At 49.3% G+C, this 22,030-nt stretch overlaps 1 protein-coding gene across 1 annotated transcript in view; it reads right to left on the bottom strand.

Annotated features, from left to right (window-relative positions):
• DRGX (dorsal root ganglia homeobox) overlaps nucleotides 1-16,716 on the bottom strand; it is a 39,349-nt gene extending 22,633 nt beyond the window's left edge. Inside the window, exons 1-5 of the mRNA XM_083505504.1 lie at nucleotides 16,614-16,716; nucleotides 15,986-16,043; nucleotides 12,142-12,239; nucleotides 11,718-11,819; nucleotides 2,391-2,563 (exon numbers count right to left, since the gene is read on the bottom strand). Coding sequence (XP_083361630.1) covers nucleotides 2,391-2,563; nucleotides 11,718-11,819; nucleotides 12,142-12,239; nucleotides 15,986-16,019 — 407 coding nt within the window. The 5' untranslated portion in view covers nucleotides 16,020-16,043; nucleotides 16,614-16,716. The remainder of the gene's footprint in view (nucleotides 1-2,390; nucleotides 2,564-11,717; nucleotides 11,820-12,141; nucleotides 12,240-15,985; nucleotides 16,044-16,613) is intronic.
• Between the last annotated feature and the right edge of the window lie 5,314 nt (nucleotides 16,717-22,030).

Here is a 22,030-nt window from a genome sequence, read left to right as displayed (position 1 = left end):
AAACGTGAGTCTGAGAGGTTTTGCTTTCACCCTCCCACTGTCTCCAGGAAAACTGGCAATTTAGTGATAAATCAGAATAAACGTCAACCTGGAGAAAACCTGGTTGGTGTTTGCTCTGGTTCAGCAGTACAGATTGGGTTTCCCTGGGGGAAAGAGGCAAGGGTGATCCCTTAGTTTAATATCCATTGAGATTTTCTCCAGGTAAGTGGGCACAGGACTGCAGTCACACCCTAACTCTAAGCCTGATATATAAAGGTAATGGTAAAGGGACTCCTGACCATTAGGTCCAGTCGTGGCCGACTCTGGGGTTGCGGCGCTCATCTCGCTTTATTGGCTGAGGGAGTCGGCGTACAGCTTCTGGGTCATGTGGCCAGCATGACTAAGCCGCTTCTGGCGAACCACAGCAGCGCACGGAAATGCCGTTTACCTTCCCGCCGGAGCGGTACCTATTTATCTACTTGCACTTTGAGGTGCTTTCAAACTGCTAGGTTGGCAGGAGCAGGGACTGAGCTCACCCCGTCGTGAGGATTCAAACCACTGACCTTCTGATCAGTAAGTCCTAGGCTCTGTGGTTTAACCCACAGCGCCACCCGAGTCCCTTAAGCCTGATATATAAGTGTGTGTTACTCCTATAAAAATAATTGACCCAAACCTAAAATAAAAATAAAAATGTGTGATTGCATCTCAGCACATTCAACTAAAAATAGCTGTCCTTTGACCACCTGGGTAACAGATCTTTCACTCTGTGTGTGTTAAATGAGCATGTCTAGCCAAAATAAAAAACAACGACCCAGTATCATCAGCTGTGGGTGCCGTGAGCCAAGTCTCTGGTCTTATGCTGGACTCTGCAGCCTCACTGCAACTTCTAGCATTCGTGGCCTCTGGGCCGCACTGCGTACAACGGTTACCGCCGCTGCGTCGTGTATGGGGGCATGGGCACACCTACCCATATCTGCCAATTAAGATCACAATTCGTACAATGGGTGCAGTGTGCTCAGCCAACAAAACGAAAAGCCACATTAAATATGTTATTCTTGACTCTTCAGGCACAAGGAGCAGCTATCACTAAACCTCTGCTATCTTCCCCCATGCATGCCAGACGCTTTGCCTGGGTTCTGCCCCTGGCTACAGCTCTGCTTCCATCTCTGTTTCTGTCTCCGTGCAAGTTCAGCAGCTATTTCATCCACCCGTCGCTACCACACACACACACACACACACACACACCCCTTTCCCCCCTTCTTTTACTGCAATTGTGTGCTCCCAGGAATAGGCTCAAAGCACCTCAGACTAATGTGGGGTGTGAAACACAAGAGCAGTCAAGTACAACATTCCTAGAGTGAACATGTTTACACATGGGGAGGAATGTTTGTCCAGCCAGCAAGTAAACTTTCTGTTTCCTTCTGGGCTGGGACAGACTTCCTCTGCATGTGACTAGAGGTGGGTGTGGCCTCACCTGTGCAGGTAATGACAAAAGCACAGGGCAGGGCAGCCATCTCTCTCTTTCTTTCACCACATGCATCGAAGAAACAACATGTACTAAGCCAAAGATGCCCTCATGGCTTCCAGCCAAGAGAGGACAAAAGGGACTGTCTTCTTATGAGATAGATTCCAAGTGTATGTTACTTCATTAAGCTAAGTCTGCCTTCTGGGATCTGATTGTGAACAGAATGATATGTGAGTAAACTCTTTTTATACTTTTGTAAAAGACTGTGTCGTCTCTTATATTTTATGAGGGGGAAAGGGGGGGAAATACCAGAACAGTTATTATAGAGGCTTTAGCGAGCCTGAGCAAACGCAGCCGCTGCAAATTTAAAAGAAGGGAATGTTACTCTGCTGAAATTGTGGAACTTGTTAACACAAGTTGGATAAGGATATAATCGGACAAAATATCCTCTCCTGCATCCCTGAACATTCCCACAACTAAGGCTACTCATTTTTTCAGTATGGCTTTAGTGCCAGCTGAGACCTTACCTCTGCGCTATCCTGTGCCCTCTCAGGCTCTGTGCTGACAGCTCAACATGATGCCAACCAGGGGTGCCAACTTGAATAAAATATTGGGGGGGGGGGAGGTAAGCCGCTTCACACACATAATCACATGATGTGGCAGACGCACACCATCTGAATGGCAGTGCCCATCAACTTGGGAGAGGCCCTCAAATATTTTATTGGGAAGAAGGGACCTCAGCCCCAAGAATTGGCTGCTATGATCCTAACCCAACCACATTACCAAAAAAGGGGTGTGTTTGATGTATCTCCATGTTCAGGATTGAGACGGTGGCCTGTAAGTCTCTCCCCCCCCCCTCCGCCCACCCAAATGAAAAATGAGAATCAAAAAATGATTTCAAACTTCCACCCAGCACTAAACGCATATCAAATCGAGGCAAGCTCACCTCTGCTGAATCTCCAGGCTCTCCTTCTTATTCCTGGTTTGGTCAACTGGAGAGGGAGAGTTTAAATTCCTTCCTGGGGGTGTCACCTCAGCCATCGTCTCCTTAGGTCCTTCTTGGTCTGAAGCGCCTCTCTCTGTTTTCCTCCATTTTGCCCTTCTGTTCTGGAACCAGACCTGAATCGGGAAGGAGGGAACCAATCGGCAGCTTTGCTTGGGCACCAAACTATTGTCATTTGTGTGAATTTCCTTTCCTCTTCTGCTTTGACTGTAAGAGAGCATCAGCTTCTGCCTATTAAAACCAGGCTGCATCAGGGAGCTACAACAGGAATATCTGCATCTCTCTGAGGTCCTTATTCAATGAAACACTATAATATATAATTTTTGTAGGGCCTAAGCACCTGATTTAAACACAGGGGGAAAATATGGGAAGGACGATTATCAAAAGGAAGGGTTTTCCCCACATGTGAGGGTTTAATGCACCTTTGAGGTTAACTTGCCTTCGAGATATGATAACCATCTTCAAATATCTCAAGCACTGTCATGTGGAAGAGGGAACAAGCTTGCTTTCTCCTGCTCTGGAAGGTAGGATACGAACCAATGGCTTTATGTTACACAAAAGGAGATTGCGACTCTACATCAGAAATAATTTTCTGATGGGAAGAGCTGTTTGACAGTGGAACGCACTCCCTCGGGAGATTGTGGACTCTCCTTCCTTGGAGGTTTTTAAGCAGAGGTTGGATGGCCATCTGTCATGGATGCTTTAGCCAAGATGTAGCTTGGGAATGGCTCTCCCAGTGCGCTGACACCAAGCTGATCTCCCACTGAAGGAATGGGTTTCCCAAACCCAAAACTGACTGTGCAGGCAGTTTGAAATAGGCACCAAAATCCCTATTTTTCCTTAGCTAAAATCCTTTAACTTGAGCTCTGAGTCAATGTATAAACAAAAACCCGGCTGTATAGACAAGTGCTCAGAGCCCTCTCCTTTATCAGTTTGTGACGGCAAGGATGGCCTTGACTGTACCAGTAGAACAGGGAAGACACGTCTGTGCCTTATCTTATATCCTGACCACAAAGACGCACAGACCTAGTCTGGGAACAGCGCCAGAGTGTGTTCTTGGAGATGGTGACCTCTTGCTCCAAGATACGAGTAGGAACGGGAAGATCCTTATATGGTCAGAAGTACAGGAAGGAATACCCTTTTATGGTTAAGAGTGCCGGAGCAGGAACATCTGTGATGTCAACCTGCATGCACAAGCTGACGTGGCTGGATTCCTGGGGAAGGGGGAGAGGGTGCCTGGAGGATATATATACTACATGAAATTTCTCATTTCTTTGGACTTGCTGTGGACTGACCACGCAAGTGCCTTTCTGCTGTTCCGGAGAGCAGAAATAAAGAACTCTTTCTCTGAACCAACCCTTGGTGTCATTTGACTTCCTTCCTCCTGTCCGGGAGCAACGCAGACCCAATCGGTGAACTCCAGTAAGGCTACACCACTGCCTCCCCTACCCCTCCCAGTAAGAAGCAACACCAGTGATGGGTCAAGCCAGTGCTGCCACTCCTCCACACCAACCACAATGGACCTTTTCCTTCACCTGTGTCTCAGGAGTTGGAAACAGAAGACTGAGTACAGAAGATAACTCAAATGTATACTATAAAGGAAAAGGTACGTGCACGGAATAACGGCGGCCAGAATTTTAGTAGCAAGAAATTGGAAAAACACAACAATACCCAACACAGAAGATTGGCAAATCCTAATGGTAGAATATATGCAGCTAGCGAAAGCCACAGGAAGCATAAGAGGCGAACCAAAACAAAAGTCTATAAGGATTGGAGAATCTTTAAAGAATATTTAGAAAACTATGGAATAAAAGGAAGCATCTTGGCAGAATTAGACTGATCCCTGTATTGTATAAATATAAGTTTGTAGGGAGGTAAAATGAAATTATATAAGAAATATGTAACTGTGCGGTATAAAGTAATGGATAGATAAAGTACAGTGAGATTAATTGGAAGTCAGTTTTAAATTTCTTCTCTATAAGTTTTATAATTGTGTTCAATATCAGGAGCATATATGATTATGATTATATTTACCGTATATTCTTATATCTTATATTGTGGTGGTTTGTTTTATTCTTCTGTTATTTGTTTGTTAGATTGTATGTTTGTTTACTTGTATGTACGTCTGTTTTTTCATAAATGTATTTATTTTAAATTAATAAAGATTTTTTCAAAAAAAAAAAGGGAAAAGGTATATGATGTTGCCCTCCAGATTCTGCTGGACTCCAGCTCCCATCAGCCCCAGCTGGCATGACTAATGGCCAATGGTGGTGGGAGTTGTAGTTCAACGGCATCTGGAGGGCAACACTGTTGCTATCGCATGGGCTCGATCAGGATTTCCCAAACTTGAATCTCCAGCCCTTTCCGGGACTACAACTCCCATCATCCCTAGCTAGCAGGACCAAGCTAGCATGGATGATGGGGAGTGTAGTCCCAAAACAGCAAGAGAGGCAAATTTGGGAAACCCTGGGCTAGAAGAACCAATTGTTTGACATGGCAGAAAGCAGGTTCATATGCTCTGAGAGACCAGAAGCCATCCAGTCCGTCACTAATGCTGAGACAGCAGGGTAATCTATTCATCGCCTCTCTATACAGCTTTTCCCCAAACAAACTGAATTGCAGGAAGAACAAACCTGCTTATTTCTGTTCTTCATCATCTAAGTTTGGTCAGGCTGCCAAATGAATGACCATCATAAAATCACTTTCAATGGGCCCAAACTAGATTTTATTATTATTTATTATTAATTAAATTTGGATACTGCCCTATACTCACAGGTCTTGGGGTAGGGGGCGCTTACAACATAAAATCACAATATAAAACCACAAAACACATAATAAAAACAAAAGCAACCCAATAACCCACCGTCAGCACATTTTAAAGGGGCGTCGGATGTCATTCGGCCAAAGGCCTGGTTAAAGAGGAACTGAAATCAACCTGTGCCCCTTTTGTTGAGTAAGTATCGGCTATGGGGAAGCCTGAGGTGCCTCCACATTATGCAGAACATGCTGGATTCAACCCCTGGTATCTTCAGTGTGAAACCCTAGAGCATGGGTAGGCAAACTAAAGCCCAGGGGCCGGATCCAGCCCAATCACCTTCTAAATCCAGCCCGTGGACGGTCAGGGAATCAGCATGTTTTTACATGAGTAGAATGTGTCCTTTTATTTAAAATGCAACACTGGGTTATTTGTGGGGCATAGGAATTCGTTCATTCCCCCCCCCCAAAAAAATATATATAGTCCAGCCCCCCCCCCAGGTCTGAGGGACAGTGGACTGGCCCCCTGCTGAAAAAGTTTGCTGACCCCTGCCCTAGAGAGCCACTCAGAGCCAGCCAGTAGAGACAGTTCAGAACTAGGTGGACCACTGGTTTGACTTGGTATAAGGTGAGATCCTAACAACAGTAGGATAAAGAGCTTTGCTCATGCCCTGCTTGGAGCTCCCCAGGGAAATCTGGCTGGCCACTGCCAGACAAAATAGAATCATAGAATTCTAGAGTTGGAAGGGACCCTGTGGTTTATCTAGTCTAATGCAATGCAGGAAGAAGCAGCTGTCTCATATGGGGATCAAACCTGCAACCTTGACCTGATCAGACAGTCTGATCCAGCAAGGATCTACCGTATTTTTTGCTCTATAAGACTCATTTTTTCCCTCCTAAAAAGTAAGGGGAAATATGTGTGCATCTTATGGAGCAAATGCAGGCTGCGCAGCTATCCCAGAAGTCAGAACAGCAAGAGGAATTGCTGATTTCACTGCGCAGCGATCCCTCTTGCTGTTCTGGCTTCTGAGATTCAGAATATTTTTTTCTTGTTTTCCTCCTCCAAAAACTAGGTGCGTCTTGTGGTCTGGTGCGTCTTATAAAGCGAAAAATACGGTACTTATCATATTGGGAAGTTTAACTATCTCTACCACTGCTGCTCCCTTCCATGATTCCAAGAATAAAAAAAAAACTCTCTGAAGCTGCTATTTGCATATTAAGCCAATGCAATGCAAGCTGCCCTTAAAATGCAAACAGCAGATTCGGAGAAGAGCTTTTGGTTAGAAAAGTTAAAAGAAAAAATTAAACACACACACCAGTCCCAAGCCTGCTGTATCATCCCTCTGGGTACCATTTCACTTTTAAAAAAAAATATGTTTATGTTAATAGCATGCACACAATTAACATCTTATCTAGCTTGGTCCTGAGACTAGCTGATACAGCTTATGGAAAGTTTCTTCTCACTTTTAACAACAATCTACATATTGTCAGTTTTGCCCCATGGCTTCCACACAGAACAACAATGGCCTTGGTAGTTCATTCTGAAAACCTCACGCACCCAAAATTAAGCATATTCAGTCCCACTAATTATCAGTGGGATTAAGTAGCCAAAACCCAAGTGCTTCAGTTTAATTGGGCTGTGACAAGGGAAGCCACAATCCGGTTATGGCACACGACTTGGATTTAGCCCGACTAGAGGCAAATGGGAATGTAACTGGGCTCCAGCCCATTATTTTAAACTGAAAATAGGCTGGCTTAACCAGGTTGTGGATGTTATTATGCGTATAGAAAATCAGGCTTTCCCAGCTATGGCTAAGGAAATGCACAATTTAAAAGATGATTACAATGTGCGGCACATTGTTATCGTTCCATTTTTATTTAGCCTGCTTTTAATTGCGTGTATCAGCAAAGGCTGAATAATGATTTTATCTGCATTCTAAATTTAGGAGACTTAAATGCAAAGCCAATTGCAGACACTTCCTTGTGTCTTAATTGAATGAAGGTCACAGCTATAACAACATTTAATTGAGCTATTTTTCATTATCATATTTTAATGACTTTGCAATGACAGTTTGCCGGCTTCTGAAGAAAGGGCCTGATGAAGTCGTTTATTTCCCTATTTAGTTTTTGTTTGACAACATCATCTTCGATTAAGACGTGGCTTTCCAGCACATTAATCATATTTGAATGAGCAAGGGGGAGAAATGTAAACATGGTTCCCTTCCCGTTTCCCCAGCAGGTCCCCAGCATGAAAGCAAAACCCAGCATCTATTGTCTGCTTGCATAATGGCTCACAACAAGGCTAAGCACTCTAATTGTCACCACCCCTATCTCGCCCTTGCACCTTTCAGGGAGAAGTTATGATCTTCCACTTCTGAATGCCCAATAATTGTCCCATTTATCTCAATTTGCAGTGCAGTCTTTAGGCACCAATTGCTAAAATGGTGGGAGGGAAAACCCCAAGCTATCACCTCCAATGTACTCACAAAAAGGAGATTTGAATGTCCAAATAATAATAATCAGTTTAATTTCCCTGCACATGACCAATGATTCATGTTCAGATTTAATAATCAGGGTTGCATAATCTGATTATGGAAGAAATAATTTGTTTACAATCCCCAATTTACTGCAGTGAATTCCATTATCTCTCCTTAGCCATTGGGTTTTAAGAGATACTAACATGACCCTGGGGAAGAAAAGGCATGCTATTATATTTCCTACAATTAGATCTTTGCATAGTCTTAACCCCGAGCACCTACATAAAAAGAAGACAGAAACAGCAGGATGGAAAAACCCCATAAATAACACGTCTGAGCTGAGCGAAAGGCTGGCTATTGCAAAGCAAGTTGTGTGTGTGTGTGCAGATATTCAGCATAACGCTTATACTGCTGGCGCCTCTGTTCACACAAACCCTTAACATGCTGTGTTCTCACAAGTAGTGATGGTGCAGCTTCTATTTGAGGAGAGCTGCACCCCTTTTTCTGGATAGCCTTCATCCACCGCAAAGCACCACTAGAAAGCAGGATGAGTCTGAGTTACCGTATTTTTTGGTCTATAAGACTCACTTTTTCCCTCCCCAAAAGTAAGGGGAAATGTGTGTGCATCTTATGGGGTGAATGCAGGCTGCGCAGCTATCCCAGAAGCCAGAACAGCAAGAGGAATTGCTGTTCTCACTGCGCAGCGATCCCTCTTGCTGTTCTGGCTTCTGAGATTCAGAATATTTTTTCTTGTTTTCCTCCTCCAAAAACTAGGTGCGTCTTGTGGTCTGGTGCGTCTTATAGAGCGAAAAATACGGTACTTCTCTTGAGCGCTGAAATGTGATTTGCAGATCAAAATGAAGTCTGGCGGCTTTTTAACGTGCTGAAATTTTGAAGCTTCTAAGTTGCCGGAGCAGAACCCTAATGACCCCCGTCTTTTCTGCCAGCTCCAGCTCCAGGGCTAGGGAGGGAGGAGGGAAAGGCAGCGCCTGTGGAATCTCCATCAAAAAGCTATCGCCATAAAAGCCGCCACCAGGTATCCTTCATCAATCTTTGAGAAGACAGCTTCCGGCAGACGTCACTCCCCAAGCAAGAGAACGACTTGGCCTGGGAATCCCAGAAGCCAAACCTATGGGACTTGCACAGTTTGTGTGTGTGCGTGTGCAGGATTGCACCTTCGTTTATCGCCTTGGTATGAGAAAACCTTTTGCAAGAAGCAAGTCCTAATGCTGATAATAACGGAAAATGCCTCCACATACACAATAGGATGGGCTTCTGGGAAGGAATCGAGGCTGCCTGTTGATATGAATGGAACTTATTTCCTGACATTTATTTGGTCAGAAACTGGGAGGAAGGGTATGTTGCAGCAAGCAACACAGGCCGTCCAAGCGTCCTAATTTTCCAGGGACAGTCCCGGATTTACAGAAGCCGTCCCGATTTCTGATCTGATCCCGGAATGCGCCACTTTCCCTTAGGACGTCCCTATTTTCATCGGAGAAATATTGGAGGGTATGGAGTTATGCGACCCCCGAGCCAAGGAAATAAGTAACTATAGAACCTTTAGAAGACATGTGGGTTGTGGGTGGCGCTGTGGGTTAAACCACAGAGCCTAGGACTTGCCGATCAGAAGGTCGGCGGTTCGAATCCCCGTGATGGAGTGAGCTCCCGTTGCTCGGTCCCTGCTCCTGCCAACCTAGCAGTTCAAAAGCACGTCAAAGTGCAAGTAGATAAATAGGTACTGCGCTGGCGGGAAGGTAAACGGTGTTTCCGTGAGCTGCTCTGGTTTGCTAGAAGTGGCTTAGTCATGCTGGCCACATGACCCGGAAGCTGTACGCCGGCTCCCTCAACCAGCAAAGTGAGATGAGCGCCGCAACCCCAGAGTCGGTCACGACTGGACCTAATGGCCAGGGGTCCCTTTACCTTAAAGGCAACCCTGTATAAGGACATTTTTTAATGTTTAATGCTTATGTTTTTATATATGTTGGAAGCCACCCAGAGTGGCTGGGGCAACCCAGACAGATGGGCAGGGAAGTATTATTATTATTATTATTATTATTATTATTATTATTATTATTGAATAGGACGTCCCTATTTTCATCAGAGAAATGTGGGATGGTACGGCAACGTGAAGCAGCAGTCTCCAAAATACAGTTAGAAATGGTTTAATTTAATATAAACTGCATTAGGCTATTAATAACATTTAAAGTCTTCCCACAGTGTGTGTTTGCGTACATTGTACAGGACACTAAAAACTAAGAGAAGAGGAAGAAACGTCCACAAGGCAGGCAGGCAGTTCGCAAGTTACTGAACGCCCTTTGTTCCAAAGCAGCCCAGGGGCAGCAAAGTGACTCCTAAGCACATCAGTGGGGCTTGCCTCCTGTCAGAGGCTTGCCCTGTGGTCAGAGGAAGCCTGTTTCCTCCGACAGCAGCTTTGGAAAGGAGGAGAGAGCCAGCTGGAAAGAGTCACATCCGCCCTACGCGCCCCACCCTCTTCCCCACCCGCCTCTTCTTCCTCCTCCTCGTCCTCCTCCTCCATCCCCCCACCCCCCTCCTCCAATGCAAGGAAATGGATGCGCATCGATGTAATTTAGTACCTTAGAGACACGGACAAATTAGTGTAGAACATTATCACTGGTTAATTATGAATGACCGATTAATCAACCTAATCTAATATTCCACATTATGTTGATGTTATTAAAGTGCATCATGAAAATGACAGATCGGCTTCATTTGCTTGCTTTGGCCAAATGTGCAAATAGGCCTTTCCTCTCAGCCCTGGGTGGGGGCGATGATGTCAAAAACATGAAGGAAGAAGAAGAAGAAGAAGAAGAAGAAGAAGAAGAAGAAGAAGAAGAAGAAGAAGAAGAAGAATCTTCACTCCCATCATCCAACCCAGACACTGAGGTCCAGCTCCAAGGGCCTTCTGGCAGTTCCCTCCCTGCGAAAAGCGAAGTTGCAGGGAACCAGGCAGAGGGCCTTCTCGGTAGTGGCGCTTTCCCTGTGGAACGCCCTCCCATCAGGTCAGGTGTCAAGGAAATAAACAACTACCTGACTTTTAGAAGACATCTGAAGGCAGCCCCGTTTAGGGAAGTTTTTAATGTTTAGTGTTTTATCATGTTTTTAATATTGTGTTGGGAGCTGCCCAGAGTGGCTGGGGAGGCCTGGCCAGATGGGCAGGGTATAAGTAATAAATTATTATGATTATATTATTATTTAAAACATGTTTAGGGGTACTCTCATTTTCCCACTCATATTGAAATACTGCCCCTCAATGAGGCCAAACTTAGATTTACAAAATGTTTAGGGGTATGCGTATCCCTGCGCGAGTCCCATTCCCCCCTAGAAAAAGGCACTGGAAATGGCTATGTGATTTTTAAAAAGAAAACTGAAGGCAGCCCTGTACAGGGAAGTTTTTAGTGTTTGATGCTCTGTTATGTTTTTACTACTGTTGTTGTTGTTGGGAGCTGCCCAGAGTGGCTGAGGCGGCAAATAAGTAAATAAATAAATAAATGATGATGATGATGAAGAGGAGGAAGAGGAGAAAAGCTGGGAGAGGAGAAGGAGAAGAAGATGCAGGTGGAAAAAACTTTTGCTGCTGCCCGTGCCGGATTTACGTATAAGCTAAATACAAGCTTGGGGCCCCACCCTCTTGGGAGCCCCCCCAAAAATTTAAAGGAAAATAAAACTGGGTGTATATTTCCAAAATATAAGATAAAAAATAAATAAAACCTACATACAGCAACAGTGTTTTGTGTTATGTAGGCTCCTATGATGTAAGTAATGCTAGCCTGCTCCCTAAAATATCACTGGTTTGCTCATTTCTATCTATAGGGTGCCTACATTCTGCAGGTGCAAATGGCTTGAGATACCTATGAGGTCCATAAATTACCAGATAGCATAGATTCAACACCAAAAACAGCGACAATTTGTTGTCGACAAAGGACAGCTGGACATATCAAGGGCCCCATTGCCTTCAGTAGCTCAAACCTACATCCGGCCCTGTTGCTGCCCTTCCTTCCCCGCCAGGCCTGCCCCTTACCTGCACGCGGGCTTCCGTGAGGTTGATCTTCATGGCCAGCTCCTCCCGGGTGAACACGTCGGGGTAATGGGTCTGCGCGAACACGGCCTCCAGGGCTTCCAGCTGGCGAGAGAGCAAGAAGCCGCGTCAGGCTAGGGCAGGACGCGACGGGGCGGGCCAAGTAGAACCACGGCCAGTCAAGACCACCTCCTCCTCCAGCGGGGGGGCTCCGTCCTGCCGCCTCCGCAGAGCCCCTGGCCACGACGCCGGTGGAGGGCGCGGCTTTCCCTGCAGCCCGCCCCGTCCAACCCAGCGCGGGCCGGTCCTTCGCGCGCGGCGGCGGCACCCACGAAGACCCTTCCCCGACGGGACCGGCCAGGGCTTCCCGGCGGGCCTCGACTCCAACCATCCGGGGCGGGGAGGCTCGACGGCAGCTGCCGGGTACCTGCTGGAGGGTGAAGGTGGTCCGGTTCCGCCGCTGCTTCCGCCGCAAGAAGCCGTCGTCGAAGTCCGCCGCGGACGGGCCGCCGAAGGGCGTGGCACCTGCGGGACGGGGCGAGGAGAAGCGGGGGTCGGAGGCTGGAAGGGGCGGACGGAGGGAGAGCACCCTAAGCCGCCGCCCGGCTGAGGCTGTGCAGAGTTTGGGGAGCAAAGAGGGCCCGGCCAAAAATGCCCTTCCCGCCCCCACCCAAAAAATAAAAATGCATTTGGGACAGGGCCGTTGTCCGTTGAACACCAGGCAACACGCTGCACAGGCCAGTCTCTTTCTGCGGGGAAGCTGTAGTTGCATAACCAGGAACCGAAAGCCTTCCCCACTCCGAAGCGGTTTTCTCCCGCGGGGAAAACAGACGGGGCGGCGCTCCCGACTTGCAAATCATTATGCGGGTGGGCAAGGGGGATTTTGCGCCTTGGGGTGACCCAGACTCTCGCTCCGGCTCCTCCTTGGCTTCCCCAAAGGGCTCCACTGTAAGGCCTAGCTGCCTAGTGGGTAGAACTGGGCGCAACCCGGAGGTACAGAAGCGCGAGATCCTCTCCATTTCGGAGGGCGGCGATTTGGGGGGTAAAGAAGCTGGGGAGGCTGCGGAAAACGGGGTTCAGCGCCCCTGTTCTGCCCCCGGGACGTTTTCAAAACTGCCACCTGACCGGTTTGTGGCGATCGCGGCGAAATAAACGACGGTTGCAAGAGCTTCCTTTCCTCGCCACCGACGGCCGGGGGGCAGCGACGTGGCTACGGGAAACCGGAGGAGGAGAGGCCCGGCCCGGCTCTTAATCCGGACTTTTATTTCTGTCTTTTGATTGTACACTTTACGTCCAAGTTGCAGGACTGGATGTGACTTGTTCAGGTTTCCAAAGTTGCCGTCAGAAAACAAGCCGGGCCGCGGCGCCATCGGGCAAACAAGGGCTACTATTTAGGATCATAAAAGGCATTATTCCCTTCCACCCCACCCCAAACACATTCCTGGGACTGAAATCCCATTACTGGGTCCGAGCCCCATTACCTCATTTGTGACTAAATCGATTTAAAGCCTCAAACGTGCGGCGGGCCTTTTGTCGGCCCTCCTAATGGCTGCGAGCTTGCAGACCACTTACGCAGCAGCGAACCTGAAATAGATTTTCGGAGGCGCGTCGAGGCGCTTCGCCTCCCCAGCAAAAGCACCGCGACTGCGAGCGAGTTTGCGCGCACCTTCTCCCCTCTGGGCCCACCCAAAAATGGCTCGGATTGCCAGAGGGCTGCTGGAAGGGTTAAGGTTAATTTAAAATTTCCTAACGGGTTGCTTTGATTTTCAATGTACCCCTTTCAATCTCGTAAATGATTTGGAGTGAGTTTCTTATTTGTCAGAAGATAACGAGAAAAGAAGGCACGATTCCACTACCAGCAGTTTAGGGAAGACTGGGATACAAATTGGCGAAGGAGACCTACCTGTCAATAGTTGCCCTGCGGGGGGGGTGGGAATGTGTCATAGAATCAGAGCTAGAAGGGACCCCACAAGTCATCTACTCCAACCCCCAATAATGCATGAATCTCAGCTAAAGCAATATTATTATTATTATTATTATTATTAATTCCCCGCCCAGCCACTATATGTGCCTATAAGTGGGTATGATTTTGTCTGAAATGAATTGATGGAGATGGACGTTTTTGCTCCTTTTTTCCGGGGCAGGGAGGAGGGTCGTCTCGGCTTATCAGGGCGAGATTTTTAGCACTATTAAAGATACTGGTTGTGCGTGGGACACCTCCCCCCCCCCCATTTCTCCATACGATTTTTGCCAGGCTTCTGAGCCCATTCTACCGGTTTTTGACTTTCAAAATCAGGAGGTTTGACGAAGACAGGGTTCCTTTGGTTTTCTGCCTCCTGCCCAAACTCTTCCCCAACCCCACCGCCGCGCGCCCCTCTCTGTCTCTGGCGCAGACAGGGATGAGGCCGGAGGTTGCCTCGGGCTAAAGCGGTGGCAGAATATTCCGAAGAAACACTGGCTCTTCCCAAGACCAACCGTTGAGTGTAACTCCAGTCCCAACCCATTTACTATGAGGTGCCTGTCTCCATTTTCATCTGTGGCGCAGCTCGGGGCTGGGCTGGGCTGGGACCCAGCGAGGGCTGCGCCCCTCGGCTGGTTCCAGGGCTGCCTCCTTTGCCATAAGATGCGTCAGCCAGGGAGAACCACCGCCACCCGCTTTCCTGTTTTCAGGTCTGTTAATTGGGATTGCCGATAATGGACTGACCCGCACCGCCATCTGAATGTGTTACTTGGGAGTAAGCGCCACCGAGTTCATGGAGGGTGAGGGAACTGGCTTGATCCCAACGCTGACCCTGGTGATGGGTTGGTGAAATTCCGAATTCTTGCAGGAACAGGGCGCGCCCAAAATACTTTGTGCCTCAAGCGGAGCCGGAAGTGCCCCCCTTCAAGGTACATAATATCCAAAGCTGGTCAAGGTAGTTGGGCACCCGAAGAAGGCAAGTTCCCACCCACCCCAGCGCCTGGCTCTTCCATGGCAATAAAAATACACATGAAATGAAATTGCAAAGAACGAATCGTTTGCTGCCATTTCCGGAGACCCCAAGTCAGCCGCCTTCATGGTAAGTGAATGGCTACTTACTCGGCGTGAAAAGGCCCGCAGGGCAAATGGGATTTACTTCCAAGTAAAAGTGCAACCTTTCTCGGGATCTGCTGCTCAATTGGGGGCCCACAAGCCAGTCCGATCCCGGCTTGCACCCTTTGCCAATTGGATTTGGAGGGCTAGATTCAGATCAAGCGAAGGGCCGAAATCCAGCTTGGCCTTGGAAAGGGATTTGCGGGCCCGGAAGGATTTCGGATAAAGTCCAGATTCTCGCGACTCCCGGACAGAGACAGAAGGGAATAACGAAAGGAAACTCAGCGGGCGGAAGGGGTCTCCAAGACTCCCGCGCCTCTCTGCATTCCCAGCTTGGCTCAGAGGAAACCCCGAGGAACTTTTTCACCCCTGGAGAGCAATACCTTCGCTCAACCGGCCTTACCTCCCTGACAACGAAGCTTAGGAACAGCTTGAACAGCGGATTTTAGCTGCGGCCGCCCCGTCTTAAAATCAGATCTCACCCTGTTTGTTTCCTTTTCTCTTCCTCCTATTCACTTTGTAACGGACAAAAACTTACTGACTAGTTTTAAAGGAGGCGGCGCCCGACAGCCAATGCCACCACTGGGGCCTGCCCCACAGCTCTATCCACGGCCCCCCAAGCTCTCCACCGCCACTTCGCTGCTGCTCCCGACTGACGCCGCAGAAGCCGGTTTCCAAAACTGTATGAAAGATTTATGTTGCCCCCGGGCGAGAGACGGGGGGCAGCCCCCCCCCACCTCCAGAAAGCCTCCCGATTAAAGGCGGAACAAGAACATCTGTGCTGCTGGGAGAGGAAAGAGGATCCACGGCCGGGCGGCCCCATCGCCCGCGGCTCTTGCAGCCGCAGAGGGGAGGCAGGTGGCCAAAAGTGTAGCCGCGCAGCGCGCAAAAAGACGCGCGCCCCAGCCGAAGGCGCTTCCAAGAGGAAGGCAATTAAGGCCGCTTCCCAACCCAGTACTCCGATGGGGCAGGGGCCGGCGGGCTACAATTTCCGAAGAGGCGAAACAGAAATAAAATAAGCAAAATGAGATTTTCTGTACTGATCGGTCGGGGTTAGCCGCTGCCTGCCAGCTTGCTTGTGCGCTCAGCGCCACCCTCTGCGCTCCAGGCCCAAACGCTGGGAGCCTCGCAGAGAAGGTCCGTCGAGATCGAAGTTTGCGCTCCTACTTACGGTTTGAGCTTCGACAACAACACTCACCCTCCAGCTGCGGGGGACAGTGGAAATAAAACATGGTGGCGAGAGGCGGGCGGGAACTCTGGAACAAACAGCGCAGGGAGAAGGAGGTCAGTAACAGGCAGAGGAATAAATCTCTCTCCCACGACGCCCGCCCCCCATCTCCAAGGGCGAGAGGTGGTTCTTCAGCCTGACCTCCAAGCGAATCAAAACAACGAACCCCCAAGCAGCAGAGCAAGCGACCCCGAGGCGCAGCGCTCAAGTGGGCCCTCTCTTTCGACGGCGCGGGCGTTTCGACGCTAGGCGAGCCTGAGAGGTAAAAGTTCCCGGGGAACTTTGGCTAAAGGATAGGTCGCGCCGCTGTGCCAGAGGGAGCGGAAGAGGAGAGCGAAGCTCCTCCGGCCGGCCCCCCATGCCGACCTCTTCGTCTTTCGAAAGAAGGGACAACATTTGAGGAACGGGGAGAGAAGCTTAGAAAGCCGAAGCAGCAATTCTGGGGAACCCTTTAGTGGCGGCGACAATGAGCCGGATACTGGTCTCCCCACTTCCCCCGTTGCCTGAGTCGGGAAGAGCTGTTCAGCCCCCACTAAGCCCCCCAAAAAGACTCCAAACCCGCCCCGTCAAGGAACAACAAGGAAAGTGAAAGCCCTACCGAAGGCGGCGTGGAGGCAGAGGGGCGGCTGGAGGAGGCAGCGCTCGCCCGCACCCCAGCTGCGGCTGCTCGTCCTTCTCCTGGCGTCGAGGCAGCCACAAGGCCTCGGCGGAGCCGTGCCAATGGGCAGATGTCTTGACGGAACTGTCTGCCGTCCGCTCAGCCTCTCAGCACTTGCTTTTATAATCTCACGCGTAATTGGCCTTAATCTGATTATTGCCAGCGCTGTCTACAGTGAGTAACTTGGATAGGTCTACTGGGCCTTCCAAATGACCCACGTGGTGCGTGGAGGGGGGGAAGCGCGTCATTTCTCAGTAAACAGCAGGAATGCGAAGGGGGGAGGAGGAGGAGGATGGGGGGAGCCCACGGATGGGGTGGGGTGGGGTGAGGATCCCACATAGACCTTCCCTAAGCAGCTCGCGCTCGCGCCAGGCTCCCCAAGCCTCGACGGGGTCCCTTGGGGCGTACCACTTTACCTCTGGGCAGAGGTGGCCAAGCGGGGCTGGCACTTGTACCCGGCTGCCTGGCTGGCTGGCTGGCATGTTCCTCCCCCCTCCCGCTCGCCCGCCCGCCCTCCCGCTAATGGCCCATTCGGTGGGCTTTGCCGGAGCCGCCTCGCCTTTCCAAAGCGGAGTTTGATTTTGTTCACAGCGAGGGGTCTCCGGATTGATGCTCGCTTCCCGTCTGCAAATGAGATGCGCTGGGACCCTTCGCAATTACTTTTAAAGCGCATCCGAGAGGGAGGCTCGGCGGCGAGAGAGCTGGCCCAGCCCCCAGGCCTGGGTGAAAATGAGCCTTTTTAAAGCACCCAGCTGAAAATTTAAATTCGGGGGCGCGAGATTGGATCAAATGGCAGAAACCGAAAGGGCGGGGGGACGGGATAATGGCGCGTAATTGGCTCCATAATAGCATTACACCGACATAATAGCCGCTTATGGCCCCCCCTGCCCGATTAAGTGCTTCCCTGGCGTAAAGCCTTTACGATATTAAAGGGGGAATATAATGATATTTGGGTTATTAAATGCGTGTAATTAATTTATGCACCACTGAAAATAAAGTTGGTATTATGACCCACTCAAGATGCGTCAGAAGATGCAATTCAGACAACTGTTGATAAGTTTGGCTGTCTGTGTTTGGTCTAGACAGCTCGTTTTCCGTTGGAACAAGCCTTGCTTGGACAGACGGCAACGACCGGCTGTTTTCGAAACGCGCAGCTGGAAAAGGAGGAAAAGGACGGACGAGTCTGCTCAGGGATCGCTTGCAAGACACGGTGCATTTTAAAGCAAGGCGAGAGAGGGATGGAGAGACGAAAAGCACAGCTCAGGAACAAGGTTTCCCTCCCGTTAGGCGCCAGCTGAGTTGCACCGACGCGCTTTTACGCGACAAGCGGTTGGGGCAGCCGTCCTCCTCGGAGTCTCGCTGTCCCGTGCCAGGCAGGGTTTCCGAGAGAAGCAGGCACGAATCCGGCCACCTCCGCTCCGCCGAAATACGTCGAGTGCCAGAAAGTGGAAACCGGTTCTTTTCATATCCTGGTTGCCATCAGCTTTTCCAAAAGGGCAAATCGCGGGCAAGGAGAATCTGCGCTGGACTCCCCAGCCAGGCAAGCCATTTCGGGTTGGCTTTCAAGGATCTGGGAACCGCCAGCCTGACTATTAGGGTGGGGGAGTCGATCTAGTTTAGCTCAACAGAGCCCCCAAAGCGGGTGGGAGGCGAGTGGGGGAGACGAAGCCGCCGCTACCACGCTGCGTAATTCCGAAGGCTCCTATTTCTCAGGCATATCCACGGCTATAAACTCCCCGGACGGGATTGGCACCGATGGCTCCCTGGTTTGGAAACAGATGCGGCTTTTCTCTTCTCTCTCTCTCTCTCTCTCTCTCTCTCTCTCTCTCCCGTCTGACAGAGAAAGAGTAGATTTTATCCTAAGAACCCTAATAAAATAATCATAACTTCATTATGGCACTCTTCAGGCTTGCTTGTGTGTGTTTGCGTGTGTGTGTGTGTTTGTGTGAAGGGTGGATGCCTCGCTTTTCTGACTCCACGTCTCCCTCCTTCGCTTTTGCCCTTCGTTGCTGCTCCTAGTCTGCAAGTTCAGCGGATTCTGCCCAGGGGCTCCGAGTCCGCCCTGGATTCTGCGCGCCGAGAAACGAAAAAGGGCCCTCTCTAGGGTCCCATTCTAACCGGCTGGAGCTGCCTTTATGGCTTGCAGACGCGAGATAGAGAGCGCAGAGATGGCCTGTCATATAAAAGAGATCAGCTTACTTACATTGCGCGTGAGATAATCGAGGGCTTGTTGCAAAGAAAGGGAAAACAAAGCACCCTTGGGAGAACAGGGCTTTAGAGAGCTTCACCCTCTCCCTGTCCCCCAGGGCCACCCCAGCGCCTCTTTCATTTGGGTATGAAACCGGACCCATTCCCTCCACCCAAGAAAGCATGTTGCAGGTTCAGCACCAGGGACAGCGGCCCCGTCGGTTCACGAGCGCCGGCTTTGAAGACGACTTATCTCCGCGCAATTCGGTGCATCCTGGCGTAAGAGCAAGTGCCATTGACCTCAGTGAGGCTTACTTTCGAGTAAGCACAAATATGCCAAAGGCCTTCTCAGTTACGTCCCCCCCCCCCCGCCGTCCACTACCCCGAGAAAAAGAAAAACCCGTCTTATCTGGCGCCTTGAGTGTCTTTCCAAGTTAAACGACGGTCAGGGAAACGGGTGGCTTGGATTTCAAGAAGTTTGTCCTTCGGAGGGTCAGTGCGACCCTCTGGTTTGGTCGAGAGAGGAGGTGGTTCGCCTCCGCGGCCCGTCTCCGCTGGTTTACATTGGAGCGGAATTGCCCCGGCCGCGGTTGCGCAGGCAAACCGAACTCCCCGTCTAAAAACAGAGAAGCGGGCGGCCAGGACTGTGTTCTGTGGATCCCCCGCCCAAGTAAGTATGCGTGGAGGGAGAGAGGATACGCTTCCATTCGGGACGCATTCGTAGTCGTATACCCTGGACTAGAGACTTTCCTAACTCCCTGAATCTGGTATAAAATCTGAGCCAGTATAAAAAGCATTACGCGCGTGTGTTTGTGTGTAGCAGGACAGCCGCTCTTGGGTGGCAGAGAGCCGTGTGGCGGAGGTGCGGAGTGAGTCACCCATTTCATCCGGCGCTGGGACACCGGCTTTGTAGAAGAGGAAGAACCATTGGATTCGGTTTGGGTGGCTCTGGGTCCAACGCCTGCATGACAGTTGTGCCTGCTCGCTCCTGCAGGTCTAGATTTCAAAAGACATTTCAGGCACCGATTTCAATCTTTGCCAACTTTGTCTGGACCAAGCGAATTTGACGCCAGTGCTGGGGTTTTTTTTTGGGGGGGGGGATTTGTTTCCTCTCTCCTTTCTTTCCTGATGATCTAACAACCCGTCCTGACACCCAGTTGTCTCTGAGAACCAGCAGCGAAGAGGTTACATTTCATCTCAACCCATGTGCAGTAAAAGGCATTTTCCAATTAGTCAAATTTGCAGATTTGTCCCGGTTGGACTCTCTTATAATTTATAACGCAAAAGTGTTCTTTCTTTATCTAAAGACCAAGGTGACTGTTCTCCATTTTCTCTAACCTCTTTTACACTTGATGTTCGCCAGACTCATAATGTTAATTGGCTTCATGTACGGATCATCAGTTTAATGAAGGAATAAATCCTATGGTTTATTCTTTATGTCCCTCTGTTTTAACAGTGATTGCTTTAATGAAGGATGGGACAAGTTCGCCAATTAAAACGCGCGACAGTCGGTCTTGGGGACTCAACCGCAGATCTGGAAAGCGGAGACCCGGGAACCCGGGCAACTGCCTTCCCTTCCTGCAGGAAAATCGTGCCCAAGTTTTCGGCAAGCTGCAGACCCAGAGAGTGCCGGCAGTCCCAGCCACGCGACTCTTCCTTCTTCCCAGATCCGTGTTCCCACTCCTGAAGGTGACGCCTGAAACTCGGGCCCACCCGCAGCGCGTCACCACAAAGCCCAGGCCCCCTTGCCTTCCACAGACAACTTGGTGGTGCATTGCAGACTTTTATCGTTCTCCTTACCTATTGCTTATTGACAGCTGAGAACAGGAAAAGAGAACTGCGAGGATCAATCGATGGATAGCTACAGTGAATCAATCTACTCATCCCTTGCAAATTAACATGCAGGTTTTTGTGTGTGTTTTTTTAATCCCAATTCCGGCTTCGCTCCTGCAGGGACGCTGTATAAAAATATAGCAAGCCAATAATCTGGTCATCGAGAGGAAAAATGGCTCCCTGCTTTCAGAAGATGCTCTGGCTCTTTCTGGCAAACCTCCAAGGCAAGGGAGGTCCTACACAGCCTGCAAGAAGCTTGCCTTCTGTGCTTCAAAATGGGCAGTGGATGGGAGCGTAAAGGCAGCTACTGCCGCAGCAAATCTATTTTAAAATGCTCTTGTAAGTGTGGCAGGGAGTTGTAGATATTGGTGGCCCCCTGAGGCATTCGCCCTGAGCTTCCGGGAGGAAGGGCTGGGTGTTTGTTTGTTTGTTTGTTTGTTTGTTTGTTTGTTTGTTTGTTTGTTTGAAGTCCAAACCAACAACAAAAATACTCAATAAAATCAGCAAAAGACCTTGCCTTATACAGGATTGGAATGTGTATGCCCTGTGACGTGTAACCATTTTCTTATTTATATAATGGGCCGCAGCAGGCAAAGCAATCAATCAATCCTTAGTTATCAGTACAAATCCACAGCAGGCACAAGGACATGTGGGAAAGGAGCAAGTGTATTTTTAAGGCAAAGTAAAGTGCTGTCTGCTTTAAATTGCCAAAACAATTAATAAATCCCACTTTGCTGATATAATAGACTTATAAAACACCTAACACATGGGCGTAGCCAGGGGGCAATAAATAATTAAAATCAAGTAATAAATCAAGTAAATAAATAAAAATACTTAAAGTAGAAATCATCAGAATATTTGAAATTGAAATGCTCACCGCGGTCACTTGGATGCTGCTGCGGCGTGTTCTAGTGATGCAACGGAGTGATAGGCGTGGCTTCCATGAATTGACCAAGCGCATCACAGGTAGCTCTGTTCTGGAACAGAACAGGTGGGTGAACTGCCCCTCCAACATAAATCCTAGCTACGCCCATGACCTACCATTTTCTAAGTTCTGTATGCATACTGTATTAAAAGATAAGACACTCACTGTCCACAGCCTCACAATCTGATAGGCAGGATACAAAAGGAAATAGTTATGGGGAGGGAAGATGAAAGCCACTGATCAGTGGCAGCTCTCAGAATGTGTTTCTTTATGTTTCTGAAGTCCCAGGAGGTATGCTATCCAGTCACTTGATTAATTGGTTAGACTGTTAAAAGGAAAAGTGTTGACTATAGGGCTGCAATCCTATACAAAGCTCCATTGAGCACAGTGGTTAAACCTACAAAAGGCTTTC

This window comes from Podarcis liolepis (assembly GCF_965112155.1).
Source record: "Podarcis liolepis genome assembly, chromosome: 5".
Lineage (NCBI taxonomy): Eukaryota > Metazoa > Chordata > Lepidosauria > Squamata > Lacertidae > Podarcis > Podarcis liolepis.
This window is presented reverse-complemented; position numbering and strand designations above follow the sequence as displayed.